At 54.5% G+C, this 15,682-nt stretch overlaps 1 protein-coding gene across 10 annotated transcripts in view; it reads left to right on the top strand.

The window, feature by feature from the left end:
• SHANK2 (SH3 and multiple ankyrin repeat domains 2) overlaps positions 1 to 15,682 on the top strand; it is a 688,443-nt gene that overhangs the window by 661,492 nt on the left and 11,269 nt on the right. For 8 of the 10 annotated variants that reach the window (XM_037733995.1, XM_037734000.1, XM_017515880.2 and 5 more), the window contains 4 exons: positions 4,526 to 4,656; positions 6,588 to 6,699; positions 7,636 to 7,656; positions 9,239 to 11,645. In XM_037733995.1, the coding sequence (XP_037589923.1) occupies positions 4,526 to 4,656; positions 6,588 to 6,699; positions 7,636 to 7,656; positions 9,239 to 11,645 (2,671 nt within the window). The remainder of the gene's footprint in view (positions 1 to 4,525; positions 4,657 to 6,587; positions 6,700 to 7,635; positions 7,657 to 9,238; positions 11,646 to 15,682) is intronic. The other 2 variants (XM_037733998.1, XM_037733997.1) reach the window with 2 other exon arrangements.

Here is a 15,682-nt window from a genome sequence, read left to right as displayed (position 1 = left end):
CACATGTTCTGGTTCAAAAGAACATTTGTTTGGGGCTTGGAAGCAAGAAGGGCAAGGTTTAAAACAGAGACCAAATGTCTACAGTCAAGGTGGCCACAGCTGGAGGGACGCACCTTCAATGACATGACCAACCCCACACTCTGATGGAGCGACTAGGATAATGGGAAGGGTGCCCACCCTGCCGCGTGCTTCTCCTGGATGAGGCAGAGCATGCCAATGGTGACCCAGCCAATGGCAAAGAAGCCTCCTGCTGCTGCTGCTGCCCACCAGGACCCAGGGCTGGGCAGCACATCCACATGGCGGGCACAAGGCTTGGGGGCACCCCCAACACCAGCCCCAGCTCCCACCTGGTCCCATCGTTTGCCCCTTTATGGCCTTATTCATCTCAGACCTGAAATGTTTTCCTCTCAACGTGGGAACAATCCCTCCACTACAGCCAACTTCTCATTAGGATGAGAAACTAGATGATGGGCCCCAACTTCCACCTGATTCAAGGATGGTTGTCATTACTGACCAGGACACCTTTCCTTTACCCTGGGCACACAGTTACATGAGGTGTTGTTGGCAGGATGCCTGCCGCAGGCCCTGAGGTCTTAAAATCACAGCCTGAAGCCTGTTCAATCTGGGCACGTGAGGATTCCAGGCGGTGCCCCAGGGAAGCCTGGCAGTGAACCCTCAGTGTGTAGTGGATGGAAGTGAACCAGCCCCATCAGCTGTGGGGTTTGTTAATACAGAAGAAACAGATGTGTGGCTCCTGGAAGGGCCCAGCTGGAAAGGGGAGCTTCTCGATTCGGCTCATTTAAATTGTAATCCCAGGAACGCTTTTACGCTCAAGAGTCCCTCCCTCCTTGATGTGCCCAGACATGGCCTAACAGCACAGCTGAGCCTGGTCAAAGCCTTCCCACACCCACCTGCTCCCAGGCCTCCCTGCAGGACCTCAGTCCTCTGGCATCTTCTGGGTCTGACCCCTCTGTCAGTGTTCAACGCCGACAACTTTCCCTCACCTTGGCTTTTCAGCCCTGGCTGCCACCTTAGCCTCTGAGCTTATCATAGCTTGGAAGTCCGGCCAGGAGGGATGCCCAGGGCTTCCCACCTGGGATAGGCCTTCCTGCATCTCCATGGGTCCAGGCCTGAGCACAGGCAGGTGGCAGCCAGGAAGGCACCCTTCCCTGTCTGCAGCTGTGCACAGTACCAGGCGAGCTGGATTCTGTGGACACCCCTAGAGCTCAGGTACCACCTGGAATGCCCCCGTGGAATGTTTTATTAGGCCCCAGCTGCTCGTCACCTAACTTGGGGGCACCCATTCTAGTCATATTCGTGAAGGCACATGCTGCTGCACCCCACCCAGACCTCGCCCTCCACTGGGGTCAGAGGAGGGGCCCAGGCCAGCACTGTCAGGAAGCATGTCCAGGGGTGTCCCACCCTGCAGTGCCCTGGCTCACCACAGTTGTGGGACATAACTCCCCGATGCCAGAGACACATCTCAACCCCCGCTTCATTGGAGAAAAATACCCTAGGGGCCACCAGTGGCCACATCCCACCTGAGGCAAAGCTGAACAGCCACTGCCTAGCACCCCCGCTTCTAGGGACAGACCAAGCTGCAGCTCTAAGTCACAGCCGGCCAAAGCAGATCACCCAAGTGTCACCTGATCCTGAGTCAAGGGGGAGTAGCCAAGCTGACAGGCGAGGCCAAAGTGGAGAGACCTGCACAGAAACAAATTTGACCCTAGCCATCCAAGGAGTCCCAGCCCAGCCCTTGGAGGGGAAAGGCTCCTTGGAGGAAGCAAATTGCTGGGACCATAGCAGGTGGACCCGGCACTTACAGCTCAGGGAGACTGACAGGGACCCCAGCAAAAGGGAATGTGAGACAAGACAGCCACACAGCACCTGCTGCAGTCAGAGGAGCTGGGCTGAGGAGGGCAGGAGAGGAGGGCCTTGAATGCAGGCAAGGACAGCACGGCTCTGGACTGGGTCACACGTCCAGCCAGAATGTCCCCACTGCCCAGTGAGATGAGAATCAGAGGTTTCTTACCATGCCTGACTAGTTCCCTGAGGAGCAGATGCTTAGCATCCACTAGGGGCATGACCCCTCGCCAAAGAGCCAGGACGGCTTGTGGGTCCAGGAATCATGGAGAGAATGCGTGAGCAGGGACGCAGCACTGGGCCCAGTGCGCCTGCAGGCCCGATCAGCTGGACTTGGCCGTGAAGGGAGAGAGTGCTACAGGGGAAATTTGGCTGCCTGGACACCACGGGGCAAGGGCTTTCTTGCTTTGTGTGAACACTTGGCATTTTGCTGACAACTGGAAACATGGTCTAGGCCAGGGGTCGGCAAACACCTCTCAGAAGGGCCAGATGGTAAGCATGCTGTGCGTGGCAGCCGTATAACTTCTGCTACACATTCTCGTTCCTTTGCTTCCCCCTCTTTGTCTGAAGACTCTTTAAAAGTGTATGGCCAGGTGCCGTAGCTCACACCTATAATGCCAGCGCTTTGAGAGGCTGAGACAGGCAGAACACTTGAGGTCAGGAGTTCGAGATCAGCCTGGCCAACATGGTGAAACCTGGTCTCTAATAAAAATATGAAAATTAGCTGGGTATGGTGGCACATGCCTGTAATCCCAGCTTCTCAGGAGGCTGAGGCTTGAGAATTGCTTGAGGCCAGGAGAGGGAGGTTGCAGTGAGCCGAGATCACACCATTGCATTCCAGCCCGGGTGACAGTGAGACTCCATCTTAAAGAACAAGAAAAAGTATAGACTGCCCTGAGGTTCTGGCCTGGTGGGGGCAGGACTGGAACCAAGCCGCTCATCCGACTCTACCATGAGAGTGTCCACAGGTGTCAGCTGCTCATCAGGTTGAGCGGCCATCACAGGGCGCCCGGCTCGGAGGACATCCCATGTGGCAGTCCCCTGTGCCTAGATGCTCCGAGATACTGGCACACCCCCATTTCCACTCCCCAAACTTCCTCTTGTGGGGACCTCTGGTCTGGGCTTTCGTCAGGAGGCCGGTGCCTTCATGTTGGACAACCCTGAGCAGTGCCATGGCTCTAGGAGCTTTGCCTGTGGGTCAGCTCCCCATGAGAAGCTGCCATGACAGGGAACTTCCACCTCATCTTGAAGAACAACTTGGAGATGTGGGCCTTCCTCCCTGCATTCTCGTCAGCTCTGACTCTCACAATGGCCTTAGGGCTCAAAGTCTTGGCAAGACCCTAGCATACATTCATGGGGGGCCACCAGACACCAAGAGTGGGTTTAGGGTGACCAGGAGAAGGCAGAATGGCCTTTCTAGATGGCCTGTTTCTCCTGGGAAGTAAGGCCAGTGCTGTCTCAAAGGCTTAGAATGGGGTGAACCCACCAGGCACCACACTGGCTTTGTCCCAACCCAGTGACATCCCAGAAGTGCAACTGGGGTCACCTTTTCCAGAATGCACACTGGGACTAGAAGACCAACTCTACAGGTCTCAGTAGCCCGGCACTTGCATTTGAACATCCCTAGACACACTCTTATGCCGTCCCGAACACCCTGAGATAAAGCTAAGGTATCGGGATACCTCCAGGATGTGCTTCAGTTTTCAAGTTTAAAAAAATGCTGTAAATGTCCTTTTTAAAAAATTTGTTGATTGCTAAGGATCCCTTATAACTGAACTTTCGCTTTTTTTTTTAAAAGGAAATGGGAAGGTTCTGCTTCGGGGAAAATAAGTGGAGACTTCCCTCTGCAACACTTACTGATGTCTGGGGGCCCGTGACCACCCTGGCCTCTTAAACACCCACACTGCCTTGGGTGGCAGGTCCTCATGTCTTGGTCATCACAGTTACAAAGAAACCACATTTCTGGGTCTCTTTAAAAAAAAAAAAAAAAAAAAAAAAGCTTCAAAAAGTCGGTTTAGTCAACCCTCACAAGAATAAATCCCATTAGTAAGAATAAAGTAATTCCACTAAAGAAATGGCCCAAATGCCTGTAATCCCAGCATCTTGAGAGGCCAAGGTGGGTGGATCATTGAGGTCAGGAGTTTGAGACCAGCCTGGCCGACATGTTGAAACCCCATCTCTACTAAAAATACAAAAATTAGCCGGGTGTGGTGGCATGTGCTTATAATCCCAGCTACTCGGAAAGCTGAGGCAAGAGAATCACTTGAACCTGGGAGGCAGAGGTTACAGTGAGCCAAGATCATGCCACTGCACTCCAACCCGGCCAACAGTGTGAGACTCTGTCTCAAACAAAAAAAAAAAGAAATAAATGGTCTAAAAAGCTTGAGGAGCCCTTGGTAGGCTGAGCACTTCCAAGGAGGCAGCCGAGCTGTGGAGGGTCTTCTATGTCCCTCCACATGCCTCTGAGGGCAAGGTCTGGGGAAGGAGTCCGTGCCTTGGTGGGAATGCATGTGTCAGAGGCATATGCATGCTCCCCATAGCAACGACAAACACCCCCCACAGTTTTGGATGCTGGAGTGGCTGCTGCACCTATGCGCTTTCCTACCTACACCCAGCTTCCCCCGCTGGTGTTGCTGCTCCAATCCTCGTGGTTGTGTTGCAGATAAACCCGAGGAGATAGTCCCGGCCTCCAAGCCCTCCCGTGCTGCTGAGAACATGGCCGTGGAGCCGAGGGTGGCGACCATCAAGCAGCGGCCCAGCAGCCGGTGCTTCCCGGCGGGCTCGGACATGAACGTGAGTGGCAGTGCCCTGGGACCACGCGGGGGGAGATGGGCGGTGACCCAGGAAGTGGGTGGGCTGTCTCAGCAGCTGAGGTGCACACGCTCTCATGTCTGGTTCGTGCTGTCCAGAGATGGGGCCCAAATCTAAACGGCCATAGGACGAACAGCCGGGTCCATGCAGACTCACAGTTGGGGGACAGAGCAGGCTATATCCAAGCCCTGCCTCTCCTTTACCACACTGCCTGCCTCCGTTCACTCAGTACCCCAAGCCTTGAAGGCATTCCCCATGATACCTGGCTGAGGACCTGTGAGCAGATGGATGTAAGGGGCCTTGACGTGCTCTTCAGACAGAGGGAATCTCGGCTCCTAGTCCACCCAGAGCACAGAAATGCTCTGGCCTGGAAGAGGCCATATGTCCCACATCCCATGTGGCAGTGCCCCCAGCCCAGATGCTCCAAGATCCTGGGCAACACCTGTCCTCGGAGCCAGAAGTGCCATGAAGGGCTTCAGTGTGTGCTGTGTGCAGTGGGTGCCCAGCTCAGAGCAGGCTGCCCATGCCATGGTCACCTTCCCTGGGCAGTCAGGAGGGACACAGCTGGAGAAGGGCCTAGGGCAGAGGCTGCTCGATTCCCCTTGGGCACGTCCTGGGCAAGGCCTGGCCTCCTGGACCCCTGGATTGCTTCTCGGTTTTCCAGAGGCAGCCATTTGAGCCTGATGTTGGATTCCGGCACTGCCTACCTATCCTGATTGCTTACCCAATTTAGTATTCTTTTTGAACCAGTATCAAACTAACTCACTGTGCCTTTTCTTGAAGAATAGTACCCATAAATATTATAAATTTACCATAAGGCTTTTCTGTAATGTGCATTAAATAACTGTTAATGATTAAAATGAAAATATCTGCCTTCACCCCTCCTCCCATCACCTCTGAACTCCACAAGTGCCTGCCCATCCTTGCCTCCCATTTTGTTCCCAGTCCTTTGCAGTGCCCATGTGCCCCACCTTGTTGCGGGGTGTCTGAGACAAGTACCCTTGACCTCCCCAAAGGGTCCCACTTTCCTCCCCCGCCTCAGGGCCACACAGTGAGACAGAGGCTGCGGACGCATGGAAACTGCATCTCCAAGCTGGAGTTATGAAAGCTTGCAACATTTCCATCGAGCGTCCACATCTGATATTTTCCTGGGTTGCCCTCCAACACTACGGGTATGGGGCCCTGAGCCATCTCAACTTGGCAGATAAATCAGCAGCCTGGGGCAGCAAAAGGGTGGGCAGCACCAGGACTCTGCTTCCAAGGTGGAGGAGGGGAGCCCTGGGTGGCTCCTGGAACAGCCGAGGAGGGAGGAAGCTGGGGACGACCCGCTGCTGCAGACTCCAGCTGTAACCCTGAACAGCCCTGGGGCTCACGCAAGCTAGCCGGCACATCACGCTCACCCACACAGCGACGGCACCTAGTTGGCCTTCGCGCACACTATGGAGCTGGTGTCATGAGCCCATTTTATGAAAGAGGAAATGCTGGCTCCTGTGTAAGGACTTGAAGGCCACATGGCACACAGGGGGTGGGGTATGGACACAGGCCAGACTCCACTGCCCACCACTCTCCCGCAGGACATCCAGCCTGGCCCCTCTCTCAGAGAGACGTGTCTGTCCAGCTGCTCTGGCGAATGGTGTCGCAGCAGACCACATCTCCATGGAGCAAGGCGTGCTGCCATCCTCACAGGGTCAGAGGCCAACAGCACTGCAGCCAATAGGAAAGGTGCTGACAGAGGGCCCTTCCTGGACGCTCAATGCTGTGGTTCTCACCAGCCTCCCTGTAGACTTGAGGTGGCTCCAGAAGCAGCTTGTGGGAGCTGCAGCAACAGAAGTTCCCTTGTGGCCTCTGGGGCCTGTGACCGTGGGAGGGGGCTGGCCAGGGCTGCGTCTCACCCTGGGCTCTCTGGTTTGCAGTCTGTGTATGAACGCCAAGGGATCGCCGTGATGACACCTACTGTTCCTGGGAGCCCAAAAGCCCCGTTTCTGGGCCTCCCTCGAGGTACGATGCGAAGGCAGAAATCAATAGGTAAGAAGTGTGGCACTCACCCACAGAAGTTGCCCTGGGCTTTCAAACACGGCCATAGAGCCCTTCGGGAGTTCTGGCCCTCCCCGCCCCACCCCGGGCCTGCCACAGCTTTCTTGGCATCCCACCCCAGCAACACCCTGCCAGCCCACCCACCGGAGGGCAGAAACCTGACTTTGCCCACCAGGGAGCCACTGGAACAACTGAGTGGCATGAAACTTATCCACCCCGAAGGATACAAACTCCAGGGTGCCTTGTATAATCTCGAACACCAGTATCTGTGATAATTCCAGCAGGGTAAAGGGGGAGGGTGGGTGAGGTGGTCTGGACTAGCCCCCCTGCTCCACCCTGCCCTGCTCAGGGTGGGAAGGGTGAGTGGGCTCCCTGTGTTCCCTAGCCACCGCCAGGCCCGGAGTATGAGCTCAGCAGATATACTTCCAAGGGTGGTCAGGTCAGAATTCCAATGAAAGAATGTACTGTGTGTTGCAGAAAACTGCCTTCCTTTCTTCTTAATGTCACAACTATTCCTATTGACTCTGTTGCAGGCACAGGTACACTTGACCTTGAGACAAGGTCACACTTGACCCTTTGAGACAGTCCTTTGTGAGATAATTCAGCATTGCCTTTACTGTGTCAATTCTGTTAGAAGCTAAGGTCCCTGCCCTGTGAGAGTTGTGGGGGCAGCCCTGGGACTCTGGTATGCCCAGCCCACCCCAGGGGCACTGTCCTGTGTGTTCTGGAAATGCCTCTGGGCTGCTGTGTAAAAGCGCAGCATCTTTGTGAGTCTGAGGTGGATGACTGTAGGCAGTCACTAGGCAGTAAGTGGCCGTGGATGTGGTGTCTGCTGCACTTAAAGCTCCCCCGCACCACCAAACTCGGGGAGAGCTGCGTGTTTGTCTTGCGGTTACTGGTTAATAACAGCTGATTTCCTCCTGTCAGACAGCAGAATCTTTCTATCAGGTCAGTGAACCCTTATGGTTTGGAATCTGTAATCTGAATGTAACCCAGTTTACTTTATAAGGTGTATTCTTAAATTAGCACTCCTTGGGAACATAATTGCCAGGCAACCAACTCGTAGTGACTGGTCAATGGAGAATGCCTTGAATGACCCATCTTTGCAATGCCAAAATGTCCTCCCACAAGGAGTATGTTAAATTTGGAATACCCTTATCGAATGGAAGTTTTCATTGGAATAAATTATTGTAGTTTGTCCTAGGAATTTTTTTCATTTAAGTAATTTATTTTGCTACCTCTTTGAAAAACCTGCATGCCCCCGACACAAGATCCCCTGTGCCGTGCGTCTGTCGGTGCGTGCGTGCGTGTCTTGCTTCCCTTCTCCCCCAGTGCTCCTGTTAACATTTCTGTGTCTTGAGCTGCTGAACAGTTTGTAAAGTCACACTCAGGCAACATACCCAGAGAGCCCTCAGGCCCCACTGCTGGCCATTGTAGGACCTCAGCTGCATGCCCCCATACTCAACATTCACATACCTTCATGAGGTCAACCCATGGAACACGACTTGGACTCTGTGCCAGGTCAGCCACACTTGAAGCCTGGTCAGTCATGATCATGGTGGGCCACTGGGCCCTCAGCTGCTGCACCAGACGGTCTCGGGCAGGGCTAGTTCCAGGGCTGCCATGGGGACGCAGAAGGGGCTCGCTGAGGCCCGGCTCAGGCCAGGGTCTTTAAAAGAACCTGGGCTCTCCCCTCAGTCACAGGCTGCAGAGCCCACATGGCCCCTCCTCTGAGCTAGCAACCCCTAGCCACCCAGCTCTCTGCAGGTCCAAAGGACTCCAGGACACACAGAACCCTTAGTGGGACCCAGTGAAGTCAGGCAACAAAAGGATTCACGTGACCCTAGAAGGAACGCGCCTCCTTCCAGCACACACAGCGCCAACGGTGGGCAGATGGCTGCACTCAGGGTGCCAGAGGCCTCCCTGTACATCTGGGCAGCCGCGGGGCTCAATTGCCATCTGGATGGAGGACTGCACACCATCCTTGCCACATAAACACAGCAGTACCTGCAACTCTTTGCTCTCATTTCAGATGGACAGGTGACAGCCTTAAGCCCCTGCCCTAAAAACACCCCAAGGAGCCCTTACCACACCTGAAGGGGCATGGCGGAATGATACGTTTTGGTCTAGCCAACCCAGCCCCCAGTGCCAGCACAAGCGCATGTGCGCATACACATACACGTGCAGCCCCAGGCGAGCTGCCCACTTGGCCTGCAAAGTAGCACGCAGCTCAGCATCAGGCGCCCTCCTGCCCTGGCCCCACACAGATCCGTGCTGCAGCCTGCGCCCAGAGGCCCCACAGCAGCTCACTCACAGCATCCCCAGTGCCTTTCTGTCCTTCCCTTTCTTGTCCTTTGGCTCACGGCAGGCCATGTGACTAACCACTCGACATTGTGGCTTGTGCTGTGTTTCATGAACACCCATTCATCGTCTGATCTGAGTTTGTGGGGACATAGCATACCACATGTTTCTAGGAACATAGGCCTTGTTACTGCTGTGACCTAAAGCTGAACCTATCTTCTACTCGTAGGAATAACAGAGGAAGAGCGGCAGTTTCTGGCTCCTCCAATGCTGAAGTTCACCAGAAGCCTGTCCATGCCAGACACCTCCGAGGACATCCCCCCTCCGCCACAGTCTGTGCCCCCATCCCCGCCACCACCTTCCCCCACCACTTACAACTGCCCCAAGTCCCCAACTCCAAGAGTCTACGGGACAATTAAGCCTGCGTTCAATCAGAATTCTGCTGCCAAGATGTCCCCCGCCACCAGGTCCGACACAGTGGCCACCATGATGAGGGAGAAGGGGATGTACTTCAGGAGAGAGCTGGACCGCTACTCCCTGGACTCTGAAGACCTCTACAATCGGAACGCTGGCCCACAGGCCAACTTCCGCAACAAGAGGGGCCAGATGCCCGAAAACCCATACTCAGAGGTGGGGAAGATCGCCAGCAAAGCCGTTTACGTCCCCGCCAAGCCCGCCAGGCGGAAGGGGATGCTGGTGAAGCAGTCCAACGTGGAGGACAGCCCTGAGAAGACGTGCTCCATCCCCATCCCGACCATCATCGTGAAGGAGCCGTCCACCAGCAGCAGCGGCAAGAGCAGCCAGGGCAGCAGCATGGAGATCGACCCCCAGGCCCCGGAGCCACCAGGCCAGCTGCGGCCTGATGAAAGCCTGACCGTCAGCAGCCCTTTTGCCGCCGCCATCGCCGGAGCCGTCCGCGACAGGGAGAAGCGGCTGGAAGCCAGGAGGAACTCCCCGGCCTTCCTCTCCACAGACCTGGGGGACGAGGACGTGGGCCTGGGGCCGCCTGCCCCCAGGACACGGCCCTCCATGTTCCCCGAGGAGGAGAGTTTTGCTGACGAGGATGGCGCTGAGCAGCTGCCATCCCCCATGCCAGGCGCCGCACCCAGGGAGCCCGAAAACCATTTCATGGGTGGCACCGAGGCCAGTGCTCAGGGTGAGGCTGGGAGGGCACTGAATTCCACGTCCAAAGCCCAGGGGCCTGAGAGCAGCCCAGTGGTGCCCCCGACAAGCGGCGGCACAGCCGGCCCCGGGAATTACGTCCACCCGCTTACAGGGCGGCTGCTCGATCCCAGCTCCCCGCTGGCCCTGGCACTCTCCGCAAGGGACCGAGCCATGAAGGAGTCTCAGCAGGGACCCAAAGGGGAGGCCCCCAAGGCCGACCTCAACAAACCTCTTTACATTGATACCAAAATGCGGCCCAGCCTGGATGCCGGCTTCCCTACAGCCGCCAGGCAGAACACCCGGGGCCCCCTGAGGCGGCAAGAGACAGAGAACAAGTACGAGACTGACCTGGGACGGGACCGGAAGGGTGATGACAAGAAGAACATGCTGATCGACATCATGGACACGTCCCAGCAGAAGTCGGCTGGCCTGTTGATGGTCCACACTGTGGACGCCGCCAAGCTGGACAACGCCCTGCAGGAAGAGGACGAGAAGGCAGATGTGGAGATAAAGCCGGACAGCTCGCTGTCCGAGGTGCCAGAAGGTGTTTCCGAAACCGAAGGTGCTTTACAGATCTCCGCTGCCCCCGAGCCCACCACCGTGCCCGGCAGAACCATTGTGGCGGTGGGCTCCATGGAAGAGGCGGTGATTTTGCCATTCCGCATCCCTCCTCCCCCTCTGGCATCCGTGGACTTGGATGAGGATTTTATTTTTACAGAGCCATTGCCTCCTCCCCTGGAATTTGCAAATAGTTTTGATATCCCCGATGACCGGGCAGCTTCTGTCCCGGCTCTCACAGACTTAGTGAAGCAGAAGAAAAACGACACCCCTCAGTCCCCTTCGTTGAACTCCAGCCAACCAACCAACTCTGCAGACAGCAAGAAGCCAGCCAGTCTTTCAAACTGTCTGCCTGCCTCATTCCTGCCACCCCCTGAAAGCTTTGACGCCGTCGCCGACTCTGGGATCGAGGAGGTGGACAGCCGGAGTAGCAGCGACCACCACCTCGAGACGACCAGCACTATCTCCACCGTGTCTAGCATCTCCACCCTGTCTTCCGAAGGTGGAGAGAATGTGGACACCTGCACAGTCTATGCAGATGGGCAAGCATTTATGGTTGACAAACCCCCAGTACCTCCTAAGCCAAAAATGAAGCCCATCATTCACAAAAGCAATGCACTTTATCAAGACGCACTCGTGGAAGAGGATGTAGATAGCTTTGTTATCCCCCCGCCTGCTCCCCCGCCCCCGCCAGGCAGTGCCCAGCCTGGGATGGCCAAGGTTCTCCAGCCAAGGACCTCCAAGTTGTGGGGTGACGTCACAGAAATCAAAAGCCCGATTCTCTCAGGCCCAAAGGCAAACGTGATTAGCGAATTGAACTCCATCCTACAGCAAATGAACCGAGAGAAATCAGCAAAGCCGGGGGAAGGCCTGGATTCACCGACGGGAGCCAAGTCCGCCAGCCTCGCTCCAAGGTAAGTCTGCGGTTGGTGCAGGCGCACACCGCTCCATGTGTACTGTCCCTGCTGACCAGGAAAGGCCCTCAGGGAACAGCCCCGCCGACACGAGGGGAATTCGTAAAGCCTGTGTGGGCCACATCTGTTCATGCAATAACAGCACTTCTTTTTCTCATGCTCCTGGACTCCGGGACAGCCAAGTAATGAGCACAGCCGTCCGGGTGGGACACAGCACTCCCTCATAAAGACTTGTAATGAAATGAGGCTGCTGGAGCCTCCCCACCTTGGCTTCCAAAGAGAAGCTCCACTCTCTCCTCTGTGCCCTCCGGATCTCTGCCAGGACCACCTAGAAGGCCATTTAGAGCCTCGCCAAAGCCCAAACCAAGCTTCAAGTTGGTTGCAGGAGACTAGCTGCCCCAAGAGGGCAGTGTGTCGGTGGGCGGCAGGTGCAGGTGTCTGATTGCACATGTGGGTTCTTCTCCCCATTCCAACACTACCAGGTCTGCAGGCTAGGGAGGCACCGGGTCATGGCTGTACTGGTGAACTCCAAGTGAAATACATTCTTTCCTGCCAGCCCATCCTGTCCTGGGGCAGAAGGCTCCAGCTGTATCCACATCGGCCCTTCACAGTATCATGCAGGGTTTACGTTATTTCCATTGGAACTGAAGGTAGAATAAGTCAGGAGTCATTTCTAGACGCAACCAGAGGGTTCTGTCTGAGGCTGTCTGGAAAAAGCCTATATTTGATCGTTCTTGCACTGCTATAAACAAATACCTGAGACTGGGTAATTTATAAAGAAAAGAGGTTTCATTGGCTCACAGTTCTGCAGGCTGTACGGGAAGCATGATGCTGGCATCTGCTCGGCTTCTGGAGAAGCCCCAAGAAACTTTCAATGATCATGGAAGGCGAAGGGGAGCAAGAGAGAATGGGGGAGGTACCACACTCTCTTTAAACAACCTGATCTCACTATATGAGAACTCACTAAACTATATACAGCACGCAGGGGGTATGGTGCTAAACCATTCATGAGAACTCCCCCACCATGATCTGATCACCTCCCACCAGCACTTCCTCCAACACGGGGGATTGCAATTTCACAGGTGAGATTTGGGTAGGAACACAGATCCAAACCACACCAGGGCCCCTCAGTGGTCTGTGGCTTTTGGGAGCCCACCTGGCTCCTGCAATGGCTCATGGTTCTTGGTTCTCCTTCCCTGTGGCATGCACCATTTTGCTGTTCCCCAGGCAGCAGCATCTTCAGTCTCTCCCACTGGTATTTGATCTCAAGTTTCATCATTCTGACTGATGAAGACTCTCTCCATACCCCTGCTGGGCAGGCATCTGATTTAAGCTGCTCAGTGCATTAATCAGTGACATCACATACAGCTGGGGCTGGAGATGCAGACTGAGAGCCACATTTTCCCAGTTATTTTTCAGTGTGGATGTAAATAAATTACTCGGATGCCACACATTACTCTAGAGGAGTATCGATAGGCTGGCATTGGAAGAGAGCAGCACAGTGACACTGCAGACATTCAGACAGTGCCTCCAGTCAAGGAGAAACCCTTTAAGAATTATGTACATATATACCTACAAGTATACTCAACAGCCTCAAGGAAGTTTTTTGGTTTTGTTTTGTTTTGTTTTGTTTTTGAGAAAGGGTGCTGCTTTGCCACCCAGGCTGCAGTGCTGTGATGTGATCCCGACTCATTGCAGCCTATACCTCCTGGGCTTAAGCACTCCTCCCACCTCACCTAGCCTCCTAAGTAGCTAGGACTATAGGCACATGTCACCACACCCAGCTAATTTTTTTGCTAGAGATGGAATCTCACCATGTATCCCAGGCAGGTCTCAGTCTCCTGGGCTCAAGCAAACCTCCCAGGTACAGTGGCTCATACCTGTAATCCCACCTCAGCCTCCCAAAGTGCTAGGATTACAGACGTAAGCCACTGCACCCAGCCAAAAATCTTAAAAACTGACTAGTTTTACTCTTCCCCATTACATAATAACGTGGGTCTTCCATCATGACTCTATGTGTAAGCAACAATTAAGAGGCCTTATCTTAGGGTTTCACATTTTTACAAAACACTTTCACACGGGTGGGTAATTTTTATGACACCTGGGAGTAGGTATAAGTCACACCCATTTTTAAGAGGCTAGGTGGTTTGTCCACATGCACGGCCAGCAGGAGACAGATCTGGGACACAGGCTGGAGTTTCCTGACCCTCATTTCCCCTTGTTAGCAATGTCTACAGTAAGAAAGGAGCTGGAAGGGAATGGCTGTAGAGTTGGAGGAAGGAATCCACTGTTGAGGCCAGTGGGGCATCCTGCACCAAGCCGTGCTCCCCTGAGCACTCCACCCTTAGTCCAGGGACCTTGTCTATGGGGACCTCTTCCTGAATGGCAGCTGGACAGCTCATCCTATCTACTCCTCATGCTGGGTGAGCTCCTGGAGTGCCCACAGGGGAATGGAGCTCCAACTTGCAGTGCCTCTAGGGTTTCTCTGCTCTGCATTTCTCCAGGGTGACCCTGGGTGGGGGCTGGCTCAGAGCAGACCTCAGGGCAGAATCCTGCTGGACTCTGAAGGAAAGCAGCTGCAGCACACTACCATCAAACCACACGTGGGTGCCAAGAACAGCCGCCTCCCAGCTGTCTTGTTATTTATAGTCCAGCTCTCTTACAGTAAGGACAGGAGGCCACACCTATGACACAAAACATTCACCAAACACCAGGCACTGCACTCCATTGCACCCCTGAGCCAGGGGCTGTAATTATTCCCACTGTGCAAACAAGGAACCCGAAGGCAGGGCAGTGAAGCTACTGAGCCGAAGGTACTTCACAGGAAGCTGCGACACTAGACCTCCAACCCATGGAGCTGGCTCAGGGTTTGACTCCTGACCTCGTGGGAGTGAGGGATTCCCCTGGAAGGAATAGCCAACACCACCTGCAAGGCTGAGACTGCCCCAGGCAGGGCTGCTCTCAGGCCTCCGACTCCCCTTAGGCCAAGCTCTTTGGTCACCATGAGGCTGAAAACAGCAGGCTTAGTCACTAGGAGGTCACCCTGCAGCTGGTAACAGCAGGCTTAGTCACTAGGGGTTCACTGGCACTGCCAAGCTCCCAGAGGCCATGTCTGTCCTTCCTGCTCCTGCCCAAGGATTACACTCAGAGTTGGACTAGAAGCAGGATGTCCAGAGGACAAAGATGCAGGGCATTTGCTGTAGGCACTAAACTAGGCTCAACTCTCTCCCTTGCCCTTGCTTCTCAGATCTAACGACCTCATCAGGCTGAGCACTTGGGGCAAAGCCCCCGTGGAGGTGTGCCACGGCCATGGCACACACTGACGAGAACAAGGGGGGCAGTCAGGACCACCACTGGGGGGCCCAGGACAAAGCTGCCAGGGCAACAAAGCTGTCCCCCTTGCCTAAGGGCTGTCTCCTTGCAGCCACAGTCCTCTCTCTCGGCAAGTCTCCTTTGCTGGGTGCGGCCTTCACTGATGGGCCCTGGGCATTTGATTATCTGAGGATCAGAGGGAGCCTTCAGAACACTCACCTGGGCTCACCTGCCTCAGCAACTCACCACCACTTTTAAATGCATCTAAAAATTAAGAGCTGTGATGGCCCTGAGCAAATGAGGCATGAAATTGGATGAAGGGAATTCCTACTGAGGAAAAGGAAATGGTTTTTCTAGAGAAAACTGAAAACCGGCCATGCTTTTTGAAATGACAGATAAGCAGTGGTACAAAAATCCCATTTCCATAGAAACAAGTTTTGATTGCCCAAGAAAGGTACAATTTTTAGAGTTGTTCCTCAAACATTCATTCACAAAATGGGCAGAAACCTCAGCTGAACTTGACTGTTTTAAAGTTCCTCCCATTTTTGGATTCTTCCTGAACAACTGAGGTAAGATTGTTTTCTTTTCGCTTCTTGCAAGAATCCAGGAAGGGATCAAAGGAAGCAGCAGCAGATTAAATGACTAGATCCTTGTTTTCCTTGGGTATGTGTCACTGAACTTTAGCCATAAATGAGTCTCTGCTGCTGTAAAGCTCATCCCTGAAA

This window comes from Cebus imitator, unplaced genomic scaffold (genome assembly GCF_001604975.1).
Source record: "Cebus imitator isolate Cc_AM_T3 unplaced genomic scaffold, Cebus_imitator-1.0 Scaffold563, whole genome shotgun sequence".
In the NCBI taxonomy this organism is placed as follows: Eukaryota; Metazoa; Chordata; class Mammalia; order Primates; family Cebidae; genus Cebus; species Cebus imitator.
The sequence above is the reverse complement of the archived record's forward strand: the minus strand, read 5'-3'. Positions and strand labels throughout refer to the sequence as shown.